At 42.4% G+C, this 22,680-nt stretch overlaps 1 protein-coding gene across 1 annotated transcript in view; it reads left to right on the top strand.

Moving 5' to 3' along the window:
* The window catches only part of MUC16 (mucin 16, cell surface associated), a 159,085-nt gene that overhangs the window by 109,444 nt on the left and 26,961 nt on the right, over positions 1–22,680 (top strand). Inside the window, exons 69-92 of the mRNA XM_043990385.1 lie at positions 52–174; positions 421–545; positions 651–718; positions 1,135–1,307; positions 3,849–3,917; positions 4,530–4,595; positions 4,853–4,977; positions 5,798–5,865; positions 6,220–6,392; positions 7,743–7,778; positions 8,636–8,704; positions 9,681–9,808; positions 9,927–9,994; positions 10,420–10,592; positions 12,668–12,703; positions 14,903–14,941; positions 15,369–15,493; positions 15,604–15,671; positions 16,154–16,326; positions 19,359–19,394; positions 20,159–20,227; positions 20,701–20,766; positions 21,011–21,135; positions 22,285–22,352. Of these exons, the coding sequence (XP_043846320.1) occupies positions 52–174; positions 421–545; positions 651–718; positions 1,135–1,307; positions 3,849–3,917; positions 4,530–4,595; positions 4,853–4,977; positions 5,798–5,865; positions 6,220–6,392; positions 7,743–7,778; positions 8,636–8,704; positions 9,681–9,808; positions 9,927–9,994; positions 10,420–10,592; positions 12,668–12,703; positions 14,903–14,941; positions 15,369–15,493; positions 15,604–15,671; positions 16,154–16,326; positions 19,359–19,394; positions 20,159–20,227; positions 20,701–20,766; positions 21,011–21,135; positions 22,285–22,352 (2,269 nt within the window). The remainder of the gene's footprint in view (positions 1–51; positions 175–420; positions 546–650; positions 719–1,134; positions 1,308–3,848; positions 3,918–4,529; positions 4,596–4,852; positions 4,978–5,797; positions 5,866–6,219; positions 6,393–7,742; positions 7,779–8,635; positions 8,705–9,680; positions 9,809–9,926; positions 9,995–10,419; positions 10,593–12,667; positions 12,704–14,902; positions 14,942–15,368; positions 15,494–15,603; positions 15,672–16,153; positions 16,327–19,358; positions 19,395–20,158; positions 20,228–20,700; positions 20,767–21,010; positions 21,136–22,284; positions 22,353–22,680) is intronic.

Genomic DNA, 22,680 nt, shown 5'->3' with positions numbered 1-22,680 from the left:
ATTCTGTGGCTAAACAAAGCTGAATTCCTTCCTCCCATCTTCTGACCTGAGGGTTTTCACATTGTAGCTTTATTTATGCGTTTTTCATTCTATGTGATCTACCTCCAGCTTCTGTGATGACCACTCTTCCTCCAGACACCTCTCTGACTCCATCACCGTTCTCCAGCACCACAGGTATAAAGGACGAGTCTCTGATCCATTCTCCATAGTAGTTTATTATGCTTAAGTAGACTATGAGAAGATGAAAGATGTAAAGAAAGGGAAAACTGGGGAGATTCTGTAATGTGGGTGTCAGTAGGGTCAGGGTGCTGAGTTTTCTTCCCAGGAAGGATAGGACAACAGCAGCTCAGTTTAGAGGGATGTTTGAATAACGTGCCCAAGGATCAGGTAAGGCTCTTTTGTTTCCTTCATCTGTTATAGCTGGTGGTCACAGCCTGGAACTTTTCACCCTGAACTTTACCATCACCAACCTGTTCTACACAGAAGACATGGGGCACCCTGGCTCTGGCATTTTCAATTCCACTGAGAGAGAGCTGCAGCGCCTGGTGAGATTCCATAGGCCCTGCCCAACCTCATTCCTACACAGCAAGCTCTTCCATTTTGAAGAAGGAAAAGCTGGTTGCTCATTCCCCTTCTTATTTCTGTTACAGCTCAGCCCCTTGTTCAAGCAAAGCAGCATTGGTTCCTCCTATGCTGGATGCAAAGTGATTGCCCTGAGGTGAGAACTAAGGATAAAATTTGAAGCCCTGAGATTGGATCCCTTGATTCTCCTCAGGTTTATGGCTCAGGCTCATGGGCAAGCAAAAAAAGCAGTGCCTCCATCTAGTGTCCATTTCCTCTATTTTCAAATTTGAAAACTTTCATTCCCATTTTCCTCATTCATGGATCCTTAGAAAGATGATTTCCCTTGTCTGTCATCAAATGCTATTCTGCTGAAATACTTCTCTCCAGGAGGAGATCTGTGGCTATCCATTCATCCTACCCACATAAATAATGGGAGTTTTTCCACCATCATGGGGTCATTATCACCCTTTTTGATGTCACTTCATCTCAATTTAACTGTCTCTAATCTCTCTCTCAAGCTAATCTCTAAGCATTAACCTCAGGGGTTTCAACAATTGTTTCCTTCCACAGATCTATGAAGGATGGCTCAGCAACTGGAGTGGATGCTGTGTGCACTCATCGAGGGGGGCCAACCAATCCCTATCTAGACAGAGAAAGGATTTATTGGGAGCTGAGTAACCAGACCCATGGCATCACAAGACTGGGCCCCTATACTCTGGAAAAGGATAGTTTTTATCTTAATGGTGAGATTTCTTACTGGGGCAAAAACTGGCAAAACGGGCAAAAACTCTGTTATGAGGCCATTCCCAACATTAGTATCTTTTCCTTTTATTCACACTCTGATTCAGGCCGTAATACTTCCATAACCCTGTGTTCTCAATCCCTTCTCTTGTCCAGCCAACTGTACAAGATGGGCCCTACCCATGCCTAATTCCTTGGTTAACCCATTCCTTTTCATTTTTGGAGTTATTGTCAATTAGTGGAACTACTGAGCTCTGTCTTTGGTCCTATTATATTCAATATTTTAGCAATAAATTGGATAGAGTTATAGATGGAAGAAAACATATAAAGGAAGGAAACTAGGAAGATTGGGTGGTTAAGATGTTAGTCAGAATTCAAACTCAATAAAAATACAAAACATTAGAAAGGTGCATCACCTCTAACAACATGACATTTAACAAATATAAGGTGAAAAGATGGACTCAAATTTACAAAATATACTGCCTGACCACAGGATGGTGGGGACATGACTAACTAGTTTAGCAGAGTGAAATCTCAATATAATCCAATAGTTTGATGGAACAATCCAATTAGTCCCCATGAAGACAAATCTAGTACGTATAAAGAGAAAGATGGCAGTTCCACTGTCCTCTGGCCTCATCAACCACCATTTACAATATTGCGTTCTATTCTAAAGATACATGCTTTAGGAAAAAACATATACAGAAAGAGAATGACCATTGTGGGAATTGAAACAATAGTATAATAGAATTGTTTGAAGGAACTGCATTGTTTAGTGTGGATAAAAGAGGCTTAATGGTTGTCTTCAGATATTTAAAGGCTTCTCATGGGGCAAAGTACATAAAATCATTCTACTTGGCCGCTTAGAGCAGAATTATAAATAACATGTGAAAGTCACTTGGAAGTGTGTTTTGATTCACATTAAGGGAAAAATTTCCATTAATTATAGCCATCTAAAAGTAGAATGCACATCCTCAGGAAACAGTGGGGTTCCCCTCACAGAGGGTCCTCATGCAAAGCCTAAATGACATTTTGCTGGGAATGGATTTGGAAGAGTTACTCTCTAGGAGACTTGGAATAAAATGAATGAAAAAGCATTTTAAGTGCTTACTATTGTACATATTGTTCTGCTGTTAGAGATGACCTAGCATAGTCAGTAGGTGGTTTTGCCTTTGGCTATGTTTCTGCAGGCCAGGACATAGCAAAACTGGATTGAATCAGGGTTCTATTTGCTCCATCCAAATCCCCAAAGGTATAAGTGCCCTTATTACTTCTACCTTCATGGCAGGACTTCATGGCAAAGCGTAAGAAAATGCCCAGAAGAATACTATGCCCCTCCCTCGAGGATGACAATAGAACTCAAACTTTTGATCTTGTCCTAATGTTTATCAAATTTCCTCTTACTTTTTTCTGCTCTCCTTCCCTCATTATATGTTATTTGGGTTTACAGGTTATAATGAACACCATCCCATCCAACCCACAACCAGTAAGTGCTTTGATATCCAAATCAACTAGTTCATCAGTGAGTCCCAAGCCTTTTTTCTCCCTTAACTCCTAGAGATAATCCCCCCAGTGCCAATGTTCCTTCTCCTTTAATAAACTCTGAGGCACTGCCTTGAGACACAGAAAATTTCCTATCACTAGAAATTATGATAAAGACACAAGATGTTGAGGATGTTTTAGAAGAAGGCTAGATGCACTCTGAAGGCTTGTCTAGTACTGAGATCTATGAAGAAAATATCCCAGGTGGGAAAAATATCACCTCTAGGTAATTCTGGCCCTTCATGATTCAGAGACACTGCCTCATTCTCTGGGTTTACCAGGCTGCAAGGTGATAACTTAGCGAGGCATCCCCATGGGATGGTTAGGGGAATCAACAATGAAGCTCAGCTCTTTAAGAGAGATTTCCTGAGGGCATCTAGGTGGCATAGTGGATAAAGCACTGGCCCTGCATTCAGGAGTACCCAAGTTCAAATCCGGTCTCAGACACTTGACTAGCTGTGTGACCCTGGGCAAGTCACTTAACCCTCATTGCCACACCAAAAAAAACCCAAAACAAAAACAAGAGAGATTTCCTGGGGGCAGCTAGATGGCATAGTGAATAGAACACTGGCCCTGGATTCAGGAGGACCTGAGTTCAAATCTGACCTCAGACACTTAACACTTACTAGCTGTGTGACCCTGGGCAAGTCACTTAACCCCAATTGCTTCACCAAAAAAAGAGAGAGATTTTCTGGAGGAGAACTCATGATGGTTCCCCTAAATTGTATCCCTAAATTTTGCTTCTGCTAATAGTGTTATCAGCAGGGCACTTTAGCCAGCGTCCTCATGAAAGGCTCCTTCTGTGGGAACCCAGGTTGACTTAGGTCAACCAGAAGTGTTTGTCCACATTCATTCAGTCATTTATCAAAGACTTATTAAACATTTTCTACAAGAGGAACCCTGAATTAGTGACCACATAAATATTGTGATGACCCCAATTTCTCTGTGGGCAACTATAGTCTCTGTCACTCTTCAATGCCACTTCTTTTTTTTTAAAACAGCTTTTGGTCCACCCACTGCATCATTATTTACAACTCCCTTGGTGTCCTCAGGGCCTGGAGTCTCTACAGGTAGAAATTTGGCAACTTTAGTATGCTGGGGAATACCTACTGGGTCCCACATGGAAGCTGGGGAGAGAATAAAAGAGGAAAATTGTCTAAATCCTTCAAAATCACCCCATTCTAAGAATTAATCGCCTTCCCAAGAAGGGCAAACCAGTATTTGAGACTCGGTGTATCATTTTGGGTGGTGGAGGGTAACCTTGGTATGTTGCATAGTTCAAAGCCCTCCCCCCAACACACACACACACACCAAAAAAAGAGAGACAAATTTCTGGCCGTTGATTTAAGAGTTAAGCAAAAGCTATTTCCATAGTTATTTGAAATGATCCCATGTGTCCCACGCAAAACTTAAAAAAAGTGAATGCCTGGGGCATTCCAGAAAGGAAGCACAGAACCTGACAAGTCTTGCCAGTAGCAGCCCATTACACAAATATCTGTTTCCTCTTGTGGTTGCTGGGCATCATCCCACACTGCTCTCTGGGCTTTGAGCCTTCCTTAAGGGATTCTGTGACTAAATCAGGCTGACCACTTTTCTCCCACATCCAATAGTTCTCTCCCCAACCTGAAATTTTTCATACTGTGGTTTATCAATGATTTTCACTCTTCATGATTTATCCTCAGCTCCCGTGAGCACCTCGTTCCCTGAAGACACCTTTTCAACTCCATCACCATTCTTCAGCACCTCAGGTACAAAGGGTACACCTCTTATACATTCCTGGGAGTGTCTTATTGTGCTTAACTAGAAGATGAGAAGAAAAATGGGAGAGGGATAGGCAAGGAAGGTTTAGGAAATGGTAAAGGCTAAATGGATGTCACTGGGGCCATGGACTATGAGTTTCCCTTCCAGGAACAAATAAGACAATACAAGAATAAGGTGTCAGAGGGTATATTTGTTTGATGTGCCCAGAGCTCAGGCATGAGTATCTTTTCCTTTCCTTCCATAGCTGGCAGCCATGCCCTGGAACCTTTCACACTAAACTTCACTATCACCAACCTGCGCTACACAGAAGACATGGGGCGCCCTGGCTCTGCCATTTTTGGCTCCACAGAGAGAATCTTGCAGCAGCTGGTGAGATTTTGCAGTCCCTGCCCTTCTCTTGGTATGGTAAAATGGAAAAAAGCACTGTTTTCTGGTGTGAGAGGACCTGGGTTCAAATCCTACCTCTGATGCTTCTTGCCTGTATGACCTTGGGCAAATCATCTAGCCTTCCTGGGCCTCAGTTTTCCTCATTTATAAAATTGGGGGATTGAACTAGAAAGGAAGAATGAATGAATACTTACTAATGAAGTCCTTACTGTGTGCCGGGCACTGTGCTAAGCACTAGGAATACAAATGAAAGTAAGGGGGGCAGCTAGGTGGCTCAGTGGATAGAGTACCAGCCCTGGAGTCAGGAGTACCTGAGTTCAAATCCGGCCTCAGACACTTAACACTTACTAGCTGTGTGACCCTGGGCAAGTCACTTAACCCCCATTGCCTCACTAAAAAAAAAGTAAGCAAGACAACCCCTGCCTTCAAGAAACTTATATTTTAATGGGAAGATGGGTTTAAGACAACACATAAAGGGAATCTGGAAAAGCAGTAGTGCATATGCCAAGGTGGGATGGTGTTATAATGTTTGAGAAATATCATGGAGCCCTGGTACTGGGGAAGATAAAGCAAAGACTCACCTTTCAGAGAGTCCAGGGTTCTGTTGGGGAGAGAAGGATGAGGATGATGACCAGAGTACAGGCAGTATGGTATGTAGAAGACTAATAAGATGGTTGCTAAGGTCTTTTCCAGCTCTAGATTTATTGTCTCATGCACCCTCCTGTACAACACTCTTCTCTACTCCTTGGGCTCCATCCTTACAAGGTCTGTTTGCTCACTTACCTTTTCCTTCCTTTGCCAGCTCAATCCCTTATTCATGAAAACCAGCATTGGTTCCTTCTACTCCGGATGCAGGCTAACTTCACTGAGGTGAGACCTGGGAAGCTAAGACTTGAGGTTTTAAGGTTATTTTCCCTGAGCTTACATACACGCAACCTGGGTTCAGGGTAGACAAGATACGAATATAGGGTCTCCACAAAGTGACCGTTTCCTCCATTTTCAAATTCTCTAGCTGCTAGTCTCTCTTGTCCATGGAGTCTCAGCAATGGAGATCTTTGGATATTACATCCTGCTCTCTACAGAAGTGGTGTGGGTTTGTCAGACTTCTTGGGGTCACTATCAACCTTTACCATATCATCTCAGACATCTCAATTTCACTGCCCCAATATGTAAGTCCCTGTCAGTACCAATCTTAGGAGACTTTATCAATATTTCATTTCCTAGATCAAAGAAGGATGGCTCAGCAACAAGAGTGGATGTTGTATGCACCCGTTGGCAAGATCCTGCCAGGCCCTTCCTGGACAGAGAGAAGGTTTACAGGGAGCTGAGCAACCAGACCTATGGTATCACCAGGCTGGGCCCCTACATCCTGGATGAAGAGAGCCTCTACCTTAATGGTGAGTTACCTTACTGAAGCAAAGCTTGGCTCCTGTGCCTCTGCCATGTTCTCTTCTGTTCTAATCTCAACATTGTCTCATCTCATTCTCATTATGATTTGTACCCCTCAATGCCCCAAACTTTCTTCTCATTCATCTTTTGTATATTCAATTACACAAAAACGGATCCTACCCATACCCACTTCCCCAGAAAACCTACTCTTAGTTTTCTTAATTGTTTTCAATTGGGGCAATCACTAAGCTCTGATCTTGGTGTTTGCCTCACTAAAAAAAATAAAAATAAAATAAAATAATTCAATGTCAACTTGGAAGGATTACCCAAGCGATATTTCTTTGACTCTGTGCTACCCTTTAAAAGTAAATAACCAGGGAAAAGGCATAAATCACATACTTATTGATTCTACAGCTAACCTAAAGCTTTAAGATAGAACAAATACTTTGGATGACAGAGTTGAGATTCCAAAGCATTTTAATAGGCTAGGATGTTAGGGTTATATATAATTAGAGGAAATTTTATAGGAGTAATAAAGCCTTATATATGGACTCTAAAAACCAACTTCATGAGTACAAGATAGATGAGCTGCGGCTACACTTGTCTGAAAAAATGGGAAGTTTAATGGATTACAAGCTCAACATAGTTCAACAATGTTATGTGATAAATTAAAAAGTTAAGGAAAATTTTAGGTTACACTGAGAAAAGATCAAGTATTCAACTGTCTTTTGGTGGTTAAAAGGCTGTTACAGGGAAAAGGGACTGGACTTATTTTGCTTGGTTCCAGAGGGCAGAACTAGTAGTAATGAATAAAGTTGCAAAGATGCAAATTTAGGCTGGATATAAAGTAAAATTTTCTGTCAAGTGGTGGTATACCAAACTGGGATGGTCTATCTCAGGAAGTAGGTTTCCCTTCACCAAAGAACTTCAAATAAATACTAGATCACCACTTTTGGGGATGTTGTAGAAGGAATTCCTGGTCAGTTATGAGTTGGGCCAGGTTGTCCCTGAGATTTCTGTTAATTCTTATTCTTGGTTTGTTGAATTTCTTCTCTAAGTCAGGAGACTTGGGGGAGGAGTCTGGTGATGATCCATGGCAACCAAGCTGAATGTTTGCTCTGTTCTATGTTTAGAAAGGAGTAGATTAAGGCTAGGTCCTTTGTTTTGTTTGTCATGTCAGAGAGCTGGCAGGTGCCCAGGAGAATTCTCTTGTCTCTTCCCTCAAAGAGAAGACCTTCCAGATGCCAAAAGATAGGAAGCCGAGCCACCAGGTCTTCTGTTCTCAATCTGAACTTCTTAAGTGTTCTCTTCCCATCTCCTTTGATATTTCCTTTCATTGCCTGTCCTTTGTTTTGCAGGTTATAATGAACATAGTCCAGTCCAACCCATGACAAGTAAGTATCTTGTTATACAAATATCTTTTGATTCTTAGGCCAGTTGTGATTCCTGAAATCTCTTCACACCTAGAATTGATCATCAATATGACTGAGAAAGATGAAATCATCATGGCTTTTTCTAAAACCTGTCCACTTGTAACTCACTTGAGTGTTCTTAGAAAGGACTCCTATAGTAGAATCAGCTGCCTCAATATGGGATAAGTTTCCTATTACTGTAACTCTCCAAGCAGATGCTAGATCTCCATTTTTCAGGGATGTTAAGGAATCCCTGGTTTATATACCCTCTGAGGAGGCTTCTGGTGCGGAGATTTGGTGTGGAAAAGATCCTAGACAGAGAAAAAAAGTACCTAGGTCCTTCTGGCCCTTCATGACCAGAGTCATTGCCTCACTCTCTGGGATTTCCACATCCTCTATCCAATTGTCCTAATAGGAAAGTCAGGGGAAATTGACATTTCACAGATGAACCTCAATTGTAAGAGTGTGCCTGGAGCAGGATATATATGATGGGATGCCTTGAGACCTTAGTTCCATTTCTTTTAGTGATATCATTAGTTTAATTAACCTTAGCCAGTGAAAGTCCCTCCTATGGTCGCACTAGCAATTTCCAAAGGAGTTTGGCAACATTCATTTATTTATTTTGTCAAACATTTTAAATCACTTCCTGCATATAGAACACAGAGATGGTGCCCAGTCAATAATTATTTATTAATCTCCTACTATGTACCAATAAATATGCTAAGTTCTGGGAATACCAAGAAAGGCAAAAACCAATCCCTTGAGGAGTTCACAGTCTAACTGTGCTCACCTGTATGTAATAGCCTCTGCTCACCCTTAATAATACTTTTTCTTTGCAGCTTCTGGGTCAGCCACTGGATCAACCTTCACACATTCCCCAGGACCCACGGGGCCTGGAGCCAACACAGGTAGGAATATAGTGACCAGTGTTCTGGAAAGTGCTCATTGGGCTTTTCAAAGCTCTTAAAGGAAAGAAAGAGGAAACAGATTTTCCAAATAAGCCCTTCTTACTCTAAGAAGTAGAGGCAGGACAAGAGAGGGAATGTGACTTGGCAAGTCTATTGAGTTCTCCTGTCACAAACACCAGACAAGATTTAAACATCTGGTAATTTTCCAGAGATATCCCTGCAAGCACTTGGCATAAATACTTGCACTGAACTCAAAAGATGAGGAAAATGAAAGCCTAGGGCACCCCCCCAAAAAAGCCCCTGAGCTTACCAGCATAAGCAACAAAATCCTTTTACCCCAGTCCCCAACACCTCTTGTGGTAATTCAACTTTATATGGTAGTCATCTAGAATATGGATCCCTACTTGGTGATCTCCCCCATTAGATTATTAACTCCTTGAAAGCAGGGTCCATCTTTTGCCTTTTTTTGTATCCCTAGCACTTAGCACAGTGTCTTTCACATAGGAAGTGCTTAATAAATGTTTTTTGATTGATTGTTTGATCAAGTTTGACCAAACCAAGCAGAGTCCTTTTCTCCATCCGATGATCTTTTGGTTCTCTGATTTTTTTCATCATGGTTTTATCAGTTGTTTTCTTTCATCCAGATTTATCCTCAGCTCCTGTGTCAACCACTTCTGCTCCAGTAGCATCTTCCGGTCCATCCCCATTCTTTACCACCACAGGTATGAGCTGCTAGCATCTCTGAAAATTTCCCTGGAGTGTCTTACTGGGCTTGTCCATAAGATTACTAGTTGGGGAAAAGTTGAACAAAACAGAATTGGGGAAGTGGGAAATCTTTCCTACCAGAGACATTAGTGAAACCAGGGTACTTTCCTTTCAGAAAGTAATAGAATAGCCAATGAATGGTATCCCTAGGTATGCTAGCAGATGTGACTGATGCTCACACATAGGTGTTTTTATCCCTCTCTTACTTCAGTCAGTGGAACTGCTAGCCTGGAATCTTTCATTCTAAACTTCACCATCACCAACTTACTCTACACAGAAGACATGGGGAGCCTAGGCTCTGAAAAGTTTAATGCTACAGAGAGGATCCTTCAGCGCCTGGTCAGTCTCCCCACTGCCTACCCCATTCCCCAACTGCACAGCTGCTTTGCCCAATCCTTGGCTGGGATCAATCCCCTCTTACTCCCAAGTTCACTCGACTCTTTTCTTCCATTGCTAGATTGGTTTCTTGTTCCGGGAAAGTAGCATTGGCCCCTTCTACTCTGGATGCAAGGTGACTTCTTTGAGGTAAGAAACCAGGGTAAAAGAATTGGAACATTTCCCCTACACCCTTAAGGGTAAACCTCCAATGGAGTGGGGATAAAAAACTCAACTTATTCACAAACTTGCCTTTAGTCCCATTTTCTCTACTTTCAAATTCCCAGACTACTTTATTCTATCCCTGCATTCTCAGGAAAAGGGATTTTACTCATAATTAATGATTTGGAACAGTCTAATGTCAAGAATGTTCTCTCCACTTGGGGTCCTCTGGCAGCTCAGTACTCATTACCCACACAGGTAATGCTAGTTCATCAATCATCCTAAGGCCACTATCAGCTTTTCCCAGGTCTCCTCAGGCATATGTTTAACTATTTCTATAGCCAGAAGACCCATCAGGCTTCTCAGTACCAATTTCATGGGTGTCCGTGTCACCCTCTGCATTTTTTACCCAGACCTATGAAGAATGGATCTGCAACTGGAGTGGATGCCCTGTGCACACATCACTTTGACCCTGCCAACCCTGTCCTGGACAGAGAGAGGGTTTATCAGGAGCTGAGCAGGGTGACACATGGCATCACCAAGCTGGGGCCCTATACCCTGGACAAGGACAGTCTTTACCTTGATGGTGAGTTACCTAACTAAGCCAAAATCTTGACCACTCTCCCTGCCAGTCTTCTGCTATAACCTCAGTATTATTGTCTCTTCACATCTTAAAGCATTATTCTTTTACAGCCCTAACTTTACCCCCTACCCAGAATCCTTTCTTTCAATCCCTCCCTTGTTCAGCCAAGATAGGGCTTTCTCATACTTGATTCCCTTGTCTGCCCAATTCTTAGTGCCCGAATGAATTGTCATTTATTATAGCCAAAAATATTTTTTTCTTTATCCTATTTCTTGTTGTTGCAAATTCAGCCTTTTAATTATTTACTTGGTTGGATACTTAGATGGCAGCAAATAAAAGTATAGATAGCAAGAAGTTAAGGAAAGGTATCTAGGAAATGGGATGGAACCAGGAGCTGAAAAAGTCTCAAAACATTAAAATGATGGTTCAGTTCTAGTAAGATGAAATTTATTAAGAATCAATTTGTAGGGGGCAGCTAGGTGGTGCAGTGGGTAGAGCACCGGCCCTTGATTCAGGAGTACCTGAGTTCAAATCCAGCCTCAGACACTTAACACTTACTAGCTGTGTGACCCTGGGCAAGTCACTTAACCCCAATTGCCTCACTTAAAAAAAAAAGAATCAATTTGTACACAGGGGAAGTGGGTTTGAAGAAGGACCTGAGTTCAAATCCTAGCTCTGCTATTCCTCTCTGTTTGACAATTGTCAAGCCAACTAACTTAATGGATCTCAGCTCTGTCTTCTGTAAAAGAAAGGTGTTGGTCAAAATGTGGTATTTTCCAACTCTAAATTTATGATCCTATGATTCTAAGTTCTGTATTCAAGGTTTTTTTTTTAATCAAACATACATGCATAGGTTTGGAGAGACAGGACTAGACAGCATTTTATTTGAAACTCATCTCAGAGATTTTGTTGATAATAAGTTCAATAGGAGTTATCAAAGTAATAAGTCAAAAAACAACAATACAACACACATGTTAACAACATGCATATGTCAATGAATCATCCTCAGGTGTGGGAATTCCCTCCCATGAGGCAGACTGTAACCTACCTAGAACCTATCATCTTACAGAGTTGCCTGAACCTGAGAGATTAAGTGATTTGCCAGGCTCACACAGTTCATTCAGTGTAAGAGGTGGGTTCCAAGTTCAGAAATTATTACTCTACAACAATAGAAGTGGGGTAGCATGAAAAGAAGGAGGTGACAGTCCCATTTTCTTCTGCCTTCTCAGGTACATATCTGGAATATTGTGTCCAGTCCTGGGGCTCTGTTTTCAAAGGGATATTGACAAGCTGAAGCAAGTCCATTTCAAAAAGCCCCAGTATGGAGAGGCAACTGCCAACTAAGGAGTAGAGGCAGTTAGGCTGTGCAGGAGATAGAGTCCTGGTCCTAGAGTCAGTAATAAATGAGTTCGAATCTTGTTTCTCAAACTCACTGGCTGTGTGACCTGGGCAAGTCACTTAAGTTAACCTCTCTGTAAAGAGTTTCCTCATTTGTAAAATGAGGATAATAAAAACACTTATCTCATAGATTTGTTGAGAATAAAATGAGTCAACATGTTTAAAGTGTTTTGCAAGCCTTAAAGCACCATACATACAAACACTAATGATGGAGATATTACAGCTACAAGGAACGGTTCATGTTTAGCTCGGAGACATCATGATCACATTCTTCGATTATCCAGAAGACTCATGAGGAAGAGGGTTTGGATTCTGATGGACCCCAGAAGTCAGAATTGGGAGTAAAGAGTGATTCTCAGGCCAGAGAAGAAAAAGGGTGGACCAATGCAAAAAAAAAAAAAGGGTGGACATTTGCTCCCACAAGAAATCACTTCAAGCTACAAGCCTCTTTGGTCTCTCTATCTTCATGGCTAGGTCTCAGATAAAAGAGTTAAGTACTGGACAGGAGAATTCTCTTTCTCCTCCTCTCTCTCTCTCTTGCATCTTACAAAATGCAAGTCCTTGGCTGTTCAGAAGTAGCACACCAAGTCCTAATTTCATCTGAGCCCCTAAGCTGCCCTCTTCCTTCCCTTCTAGAATTGGGTGTTGCCTCCCTTCACTGTCCTTTCTTTATTTTCTAGGTTATAATGAACACAAAGTGGTCAGACCTACTACCAGTAAGTATTTTACCATCCAACTTTCCCTCAGCCATCTGTGAGTCCTAGGCTTTGTTTCCCTTCTAACTCCAGAAGTGGGCACCAGTGTGACAACCTCAACCAGACATGCCCTGTGCTAAGGGCTATGCCCCCAAAGCCCTTTTAGGTGTCATCAGTAAGGAATATCAAGCATGGAATGGGCTGCCTTGAGAGGTGGTGAATTTCTCATCCCTGGAGGTCTTCAGAGGGAGGATGGAAATGACCAAGATCACAAGTAATAAGTGGAAGAATTGGGATTTGAACCCAGATCCTCTGCCCCTAAATCTAGTGCTCTTTCTAACACATGACACAAAAGTGGGAAAAAGAATTCCGTGTCCCTGTAGCTTCATGATCTAGAACCATAGCCTCAGGCCTACCAATTCCTCTTTCAGAGTTCGGATGGGGATCACTTTCCTAGCTGTCCCCACAAGCAGATCAGAGGGATGGGCACATCACAATTGATCCTAAGCTTTGTGCAGGGAATGGGGAGGGCTGGAGATGAACTCATATGATGGTTCCCTGATTACAACTTGCCTGATTAATGGAGTCATCAGCAAACTCCCTCAGCTGGCATGCTGAGGGGAGGAACCAAAGCTCAGCCTTGCAGCAGCTGGATTAGTATATTCTGTCAGCCACTCACTGAACAAGCTTCTCCTCAGTGGAGGTCTCTGTGCTGGTGTCTAATGACCCTGGCTTCACCGAACTCTCTACTTGAAGGCTACTATGGCTTCTATCCATCTCCAATGCATACCTAGGGCGTTGTAGAGGAGATTTTTGGTCAGACACAGGTGGGATACACTGTCTTCTGAGGCCTTTTACAATTCTTACTCTATTATCCATGACTCCATGCTTCTGGAATGGGAACTATTTACCCCAACTCCTAGACCACCCACCCACCACATCAGTGTCTATGCCTCCAGTAAGGACCACAGGGCCTGGAAGTTGGAAAGATAAGGGATGCAGCAGCTTTAGCCTCCTGTAGACCAAGCAGTCTGGGGAGAGGCTTGCTGTTCAAAATAGGGAACAATCTTGGACCTTCCAAAATCTCTATCCTAAAATATAGTGATCTCCCAAACAGAGAAAGGAGACCTTGGGGTGTGGGACTTGATGTGTCATCACAGATCACATATCACGAAGACCAGGGATAAGGTAGAGAATAAATGTAATGTATGATTTCATAGATGTAGGGAACTCCCAGATGAGGGAAGTGCCTCTGCCAATGCAAGTTAGTACATTCTCTGCAAATTACAGTTTTAGAGAATTACCTAGAGCAAGAAGAGGTTAAGTGATTTACCCAGTCACATAACTGGGTAACAAGTCACATAACTTGGAATTGACTCTTCCTGGCTTTGAGACCAGTGATAAATGAACTATGCCTCTGTGAAGACAAGGAAAGATTGAATTCCTTTAACAGTCAGAACAATCCCCATGGAAATTGGAAATAAGATACTCTTGAGTGTCCCCCGAAAAGGACAGCCTAAGGCATCCAGGGCCTACTGGGCTTTCCCCACAGAATCAATCAATAAATCAATTAACAAGAATTTATTAAACACCTTCTATGGGACAGGCACTGTACTACATCCTGGGGATAAAAATCCAATGAATGAAGCAATATCTACTTGAAAGGAGTTTGCAATTGAATGGGGCAGCTTACAGTCTAACCAGCCTCTATCTCCCAGTCCCTATATCATCCTCTGGTGCCTGAATGCCAGTACCCAAAATCCACAAGGAGACTCAGCATCCAAGTCAAGAAAAGTCATTCCCCCATATCTCATGTTCACAACAGTGATACATAGTGTGGCCAATGATTTTCATCCATAATGCTCTTTTCTAAGAACTGTGGATTCTGAATGCAGATTGAACCATACTGTTTCTACTTTTTGGTTGTTTTTTGTTTCTTTTTTGAGGTTTTCCCCTTGTGTTCTGATTCTTTATTCACAACATGACTAATGCAGAAATGTGTTTAATGGAATTGTCCATATATAACCTATATCGGGTTGCTTTCTGTCTTGGGAAGGGGGAGGGAAGGGAGGGCGGGAGAAAAATTTGGAAATAAAAATCCTATGAAAACAAATGTTTAAGACTATCTTTACATGTAACTGGAAAATAATAAAATAATTTTATGATTAAAAAAACATAATGCTCTTTTCTCAGATTCCACAGTGACCACATTCTTTCCAGCAACGTCTCTGGCTCCCTCACCATTCTCTAGCTCCACAGGTAAAGCCCATCGGCACCTATTTCTTGGGACAGTACTAGATGTGAGACTAGAAGATAGGAAATATGGGGGCAGCTAGGTGGTGCAGTAGATAGAGCACCGACCCTGGATTCAGGAGGACCTGAGTTCAAATCCAGCCTCAGACACTTGACACTTAACTAGCTGTGTGACCCTGGGCAAGTCACTTAATCCTCATTGCCCTGCCAAAAAAAGGGAAGAAGAAGAAGAAGAGGAGGAGGAGGAGGAGGAGGAGGAGGAGGAGGAGGAGGAGATACAAACCAAGTTAGCATTAAAAAGTGGGAGATGTCTTATAAAATGGCCCTCAGTGGGGTGGAAGGATTAGGATACTAGGAGCTGAGTGTTTTCAGGTATATGGACCAATGTGCTCTAGTTTTTGGTATGAGGACTTCTCTCCTTCTCTTCCTACAGCCAGTGGCCACAGCCTGGAGGCATTCACCTTGAACTTCACCATCACTAACCTTCTCTACACTGCAGAGATGGAGCACCCAGGCTCCAGCAAATTCAATTCCACTGAGAGGGTCCTGCAGCGTCTGGTGAGATTAGCCCACTCCTCATTTCCTGCATGTACTATTGTATTCTGCCTACCTTTGATTCCATCTACTGCCTAGCTAGGAACTGATTCATCTACCCTTTCCTTTGCCAGCTTGGCCCCTTATTTCGGAACAGCAGCATTGGCTCCTCCTACTCTGGATGCAAGCTGATGTCCCTGAGGTGAGAACCAAGAAAGTTGAGCAATTTATTGAGAGAGTATCCTCCTGGCCTCTGGTATCAGAGATTTCATAATGGAGTGTTTCTGAACTGGAGCTCATGGGATACAAGTATAATAGCAAAGCTCTCTACATACTGTATTCCTCCTATAAATTTTCCGTGTTTAAATTCCCAAACTGCTCTATCTCCATTTATCTGGTCCATGGCTTCTCAAGAAAACAATTTCCCTTGTAAATCATTATTTAGGACAAATGTTTATATAGGAAGATAGTTCTTCCCAGTGGGGATTTTTGGTTGCTCAACAATTTTCTCCCAGAAGGTAAGTTGTATCCATCAGACATCTTAGAGGATCTCTATCAGTCTTTTCACATCATGTCACATGCAGCTTTCTCATATTGCTTTCATTATCCCTCTATCTGAGTGCTCTCCCAGGCTAATCTTGTAGAACCCATCTCTAGAGTTTCCACCAATATTTCCTTTCCCAGACCTATGAAAGATGGATTAGCAACTGGAGTGGATGCCTTGTGCACCTATCGGAGAGATCCTAACAGCCCCGTCCTGGACAGAGAAAGAGTTTACTGGGAGCTGAGTAACCAGACATATGGCATCTCCATGCTGGGCCCCTACTCCCTTGCTAAGGACAGTCTCTATCTCAATGGTAAGCAGCCTCACAGAGGCCACGGCACCTGCCCCAGTTTCTCTTTTGTTTTAATCTCAGTATTAGCCTCTTTTCCTGTCTTTCCTATTTTCATTAAATTCCTAACCTATCCTAGAACCATTTCTTTTCCAACCCTTGTTGAGATACTTACACAAAATGAAGTCTCCCCATAGCACTCAACTAGGGAAATGATTCCTCATGGATCCTGATTTGTCCTGTGTGGCAGCCTCACATTCCTAGTCAACACTTCTATTTTTAAACATAAATTGAAATTATTATATTTTATATCACCTATATTTTTCAATTAATCCTTCCCCTTTCCAGAGAGCCATTTCCTACAGCAAAGAATAGGGGGGAAGGGAACAGGGAGGAACAATTTAGCAAAGCTAACCAAAATAACAAAAAGTTTGACATTATACATAGTATTCCATATCCATAACCTTCCACTTCTGTAAATAAATGGGTTGAAGATGCTTTCCTGGGGGCAGCTATGTGGCACAGTGGATAGAGCACCGGCCCTGGAGTCAGGAGTACCTGAGTTCAAATCCAGCCTCAGACACTTGACACTTACTAGCTATGTGACTCTAGGCAAGTTGCTTAACCCCAATTGTCTCACAAAAAAAAAGGAAGAAAAAAAGGTACTTTCCTGTATCTGTTCTTTGGGCCCAAGCTTGGCCATTATAATTTTGCAGCATTAAGCTATAATTATTTTGTTATGTTCTGTAGTTTTATCATTAACTTTGATGGAGACATTTTTCCCCACCCCCCACCACGAGTTCAGTCTTCTGTTTTCATCAGTAGGGAGGAACTCCCGGTGTATAAACTCCTTTCAATTCATATGGGCAACCCATCTGTTTTCTAAAGTCTGATAGAATTGCCTGAAACATCACAAGGCTGATACCCATGGTCATATAGCTAATGCATGTCAGAGTTCTGGACCTGAGCTTAGGTTTTCCTAACTCCATGTCTGACCCATTATCCACCACACCCTGCTGTCTCTCATAGCCTGAGACATAATGTCAAATGTATAAATGAATGAAGCTGGATAGTTATCTAATGTATCAGACATAATTGTTGTCCAACAAAACTTCAGTACATTGAAATGATTGATAAGGACTAGCCAGGTAAAATTTACTAAAGATGAAGGTAAAATTCTGCAGTTAAGCTTAACAAATCTAACTGCATAAATGCAAGATGGGGTAAACATGGCTAGACAGATATTTCATGCAAAGAAGACCTGGACTGCAAGCTCAATTGGAGGAAGTCCTAAAACCATGTGAGACATTAGGCTCCGTGGAGATGTGTCATGTATAAAAGGAGAGATGTGATAATTCTATTGTCCTCTGACCTAACCAGGCCTCATCTGGTGTATTGTGCCCAGTTCTAGGGCCACATTGACAAGATGAAGCATGTCCAAAAGAGGATGAATAAGATGAGGAGGGGACTTGGTACTGTGTTGTTTGAAAATATATGGGGGTGGGGCAGCTAGGTGGCACAGTGGATAGAGCACCGGCCCTGGAGTCAGGAGGACCTGAGTTCAAAGCTGGCCTCAGACACTTAACACTTACTAGCTGTGTGACCCTGGGCAAGTCACTTAACCCCAATTGCCTCACTAAAAATATATATATATATATATATATATATATATATATATATATATATATATATATATATATGGGGGCGCCTATCCCTCTCCTAAGTTTTAGGGAACTTAGTTTGGGTTTCAAATATATTGCTACTTAAATGAGAGGCTATAGCACCGGTCTTTGGCATTAAGCATTTATCAAATGTTAGTAATGAGAGAGCACATGGCTCCAAAAGTTCAGAAGCCCTACATTACCTAGGATAGAGTGGGGAAAGAAGAGCGCAAGGGGGAGCAAAGAGAGTGACCTCCCTCGCCTCAAGGGTTTTTAACCTCTCTCAAGTAGAGATGGGTCACTGCACATTTATCCAAGCTAATTGGCCAGTAACATGCAAGTCCATTTATTGGTATGACTTGAGGGTGGTTGCCTAGGTTAGTTAACTTCCTTTAGGTAGTCAGAAAGGTCAATCTACATTTACTTTGCAATTCTCCTGACTCTGGGCTGGCCTTAAAAAAGGTCAGGCAAGGCTCCCTCAAGTGGGGAGGGGGACGTGGATCTGGGACCTCCAAAACCCATTATTTTCTCACAGTACCATGTAATAGTAAGATTGAGAAAACAGATTTTTCTCAGTATAAAGGAAGAATTTTCCAAAAAGCAAATAACAATATAATAATAATAATAGCTTTTATACAATACTTTAACATTTGCAAAGTACTTTACAAATGTTACCTCATTTGATCCTCAAAACAACCCTGAGAGGCAGATGCTATCATTATCCCCATTTTACAGATGAAGAAGCTGATGTTCCATGGTTGGAGGGCTGGGGGAGAGAAAGAGAGAGAGAGACAGATACAGAGAGACAGAGAGACAGACACAGACACAGAGAGACACAGAGGAAGAGAGAGGGACAGAGACAGAGAAAGAGACAGAGACACAGAGAGAGACAGAGACACAGAGAGAGACAGAGACAGAGAGAGAGAGAGAGAGAGGGCTCTAATCCAGGCTTTCCTTGTTCTTGGTGTGCTGAATGCTTCCAAGACAGAAGGCTGAAGAGGAGACACTAGGGACAAACCAGGATGAACAGTCAAGTGTGTTTTCTCTCTGTTGTGTTTCCAAAGATCATGACATAGGGAGAGTGTATTCATTCACATACCTGGGCTCAAGTACCTGAGGGCTCCGTCGTGAGTTCCTTCCCCCACCCCTACCCCCACCCCCAAGCTACAGGTTTCTTTTTTCTATCCCCAGGACTGGCCCCCATGTCAAAGAGCTGGGAGACTATAGGGAATTTCTCCTCTTTTCCCCTTTAAGGAGTACATCCTCCAGGTGCCAGGAGACCTCAAATTGAGTTATCTGGATTTAGCTGTTTTCTTCATTCTCAGCCCCCCCAGATGATCTCTCTTTGGGTAGTGTGCTCCTTCCCTTCATTATCCATTTTTTTTGGTTCTCCAGGTTATAATGAACATATTCCAGTCCAACCCTCTACCAGTAAGTATTGAAGCATTTAGATTTCCTTTGATTTCTGGATTATATTGGAATCTTGAGTCTGGTTTCCTTGGTTAAGGGCCCCATCATGATTCTATGAAATAGATTTGGCTTTTACTATAGTACTTAACCCTGTGGCCCACTCATGCACCACAAGAAAACTATTCCTGCAGTGGAATGGCTACATGTAGAAGTAATAAGTTCCTTGTCATTTGGCGATCTTCAAATCAATGCCTTGTGACCACTTATCAGGGATGTTGTAGAGGATTTCTGTGGAGTAGGTGCCCTCTGAGGGCTTCTTCAATTCTGAAGTCTTATGATTTGGGAAGGGAAAAGCCCAAAAGACCCAGAATCATGGCCTCCTACTCCAGAATTCCAAGATCATTTATCAAAGGTTAGACAATAAGTACTAGTCAAGGTGTCCAAATAGGGAGCTTGAGAAGATGAGCAGGTGACAAATCTATGGAAGGGAGTATTGAGAGTGGGTTGCCATGAAGTGCTAAATTCCTCCTTCATCCTCCCAACATACATATAAAAGATTCACTGATAGTAAACCTTATCTGATGATCATATTACAGGATCCTGTTTTAGGGTAGCCATCAGAGAAATTTGATTACATCCATTCAGTCATCTATTGAGTAAATATTTATTAGGCACCACCTAGGTGCAGGGCCCTGAACTCATTAGCATGGAGCCATAATCAACATTCACATTCATTATGCTTTCTTGTGTCCAAACATGGTTGCTCATGACATTCCTTTCCACAGCTCTAGGGTCAGGGACTGCATCCTCAGCTGCAACCTCTCTGTGGCCCACAAAGCCTGGAGGCTCCACAGGTAGGAACAGGGCAATTTCAGTACCCTGGAGAGCTATCACAGGGCCATAATTAGTGACTGGGGAAAGAATGTGATTCATTCTAAGAAGAGGGAAGTCAGGATGTGTGGCTTGGGGTGTGTCATCATGGTATCCCATGCCCCAGTGGCCAGACAATATTTTAATTTTTGGTAATTTGACAACCAGAAAATCTAAAAGCTGAGTGGAGTGAAGGACCAGATATCCCATATAGGAAACCCCTAAGCTGACAAGCTTCCTCAGCAAAGGTGTATCACCCAGATCATTGTTCTCTCCTCCTACGAATTGAAACTCTACCCTCATAACTCAGTCCCTATCTGAATACTGTAAAGTTTTAAGCTAAGCTAATTGAGCCATCCCCCCCACCCCACCCCCTTGAAGTTCATAGTCCATTCCCCTCATAATGACATCTGTATAGTGACGTTCTCAATGGTTTTCCACCCCAATAACTTGTCAGCTCCTGTGTCAACTACAGTCGCTCCAGAAAAATCTCTGGTTCCTTCACTGATTTCCATCACTACAGGTACAAATGATCTCTTATTCCTAGAAAAGTCTCATTGGGAATGAAATTTGAAAATGTGAATTGAAGGACAAGGGGAACTCAGGGCAAGGTGGCATGGGAGATATTCCCTCATGGGGACACTAGTGAGACCAGGATGTTGAGGTTTCCTTCCATAAAGGAAGAAGACAACAACAGCTGTGTCCCTGGGTCTTCTGATGTGTTCAAGCTTCAGAGATAAGAGGATTCTCTCTTTCTTCTACTGCAGCCACTGGCCACAGCCTGGAGGCTTTCACACTGAACTTCACCATCACCAACCTGCTCTATACAGCAGACATGGGAAACACTGGGTCCAATAAATTCAATACCACAGAAAAAATCCTGCAGCACCTGGTGAGATGCAACCTACCATATATACTCTACTCCTTTATTCTCTACCTACAAGATTTCCTTCTGCATATCTTAGACTCAAGGCCCTGCCTAGACAGGTTACTTCCCTTCTGAGGCATCTATGTGTTCTGATGGATAATAGCTAGCATTTATATAGCATTTTAATGCTTGTAAGGCACTATGCATAAGTTATCTCATTTGATCTTCACAACAGCCTTAAGAGCTAAGTGTTATCATCATCTGTATTTTACAGATGAGGTAGCTGAGGCAGATAGATGTTAACTGACTTGCCCAGTGTCACATAGCTAATAAACTTCTGAGGCTGTATCTGAACTCAGGTCTTCTTGAATTCAGGTTCTATCCTCTATCCATTGGGAACCTATCTCCAGTCGTAACAGAGTGCTGGACTTTGTCAGGAAGAACCAAGTTCAAAAGCTACCTTAGATACTGTGATGTTTAAAATCTAATGTGTGTCCTTACCTGCCCCCCACCCCAGTTTTGGGGGGGAAACTGGCTAAGATTACTGACAAATTCAGCAAGAGTTTAGGCTTTTAAGTATTTATTAAAGTGTATTAGAAATTAGTGAAGAGAGAGGGTGAGAACAGATCTTTTATAGAATGGAAAACCCTAGCTTAGATCTATGTGGGATAGACAGAAAAAAACTCACCTTTTCTCTGTCTGCCACCAAACCAAAGGCCCGTATGAAAAGACAAAAAGCTAGGGAGTCAACCTCCCTTCCTACTTTCTGTCTCCTTCCCCGAAAGGAGAGGTCCTACAAGCTGATTGGTGGAGGGTGGTCTGCTGTTGATGATGTAGTCCACAGTCTCTGAGAACAACACACCACTCAGGGCCAGCCAGGTGTGGTCTCGATTTAATCATCCTTAAGTAGGTTCTCAGTCAGTCTCACAGTCTCACCCAATTCAATCAATTCCAAATCAATCTTCAGGTGGGGGCCCCTGGGTGTCTGCCAAATCCCATCATTTTATCACAATAATTACATGATGTGGGACCTTGGGCAAGTCGTTTGGCTTCTCTCAGCAAGTATTTCATAGGGTTGTTGTGAGGAACATACCATATGCAGTGATTTTTAAATCTTAAAGTATTAGAGAGGTGTCGCTTCTAATGATCATTCTCCTCTCCTTCCTTCACCAGCTTGACCCCCTGTTCAGGAATAGCAGCATTGGCTCCCTCTATTCTGGATGCAGAGTGATCTCTCTGAGGTGAGTCCCAGAAGCTGAGAGTTGTTTTGATAAGGGCATATATTCTCAACTCCCAGTCACACAGGTAGGGTTAAAATTGAAGAAACAACAGGGGCAACCCCTCCCCATAACTTCCTTCATGTTCAAGTTCCCCAAACTGCTTTATCTCCACCACTCTGCTTTGGATTCTTGGAACAGTGATTCCTCTTACAAGTCATGATTTAGAACAAGTTCTCTAATGTCAGGTTCTCGTTAATGAAGATCTGTGGTTGCTCGACAGTCCTACCCACACACTAGATGTGGGAGCTCATCAGTCTTCACAGGGTCACTTTCACCTTTTCCCATGGTG

The sequence above is a fragment of the Dromiciops gliroides genome, chromosome 1, assembly GCF_019393635.1.
Source record: "Dromiciops gliroides isolate mDroGli1 chromosome 1, mDroGli1.pri, whole genome shotgun sequence".
Lineage (NCBI taxonomy): Eukaryota > Metazoa > Chordata > Mammalia > Microbiotheria > Microbiotheriidae > Dromiciops > Dromiciops gliroides.
Note: the sequence above shows the minus strand (reverse complement) of the source record. Positions and strands in the feature narration are given on the sequence as shown.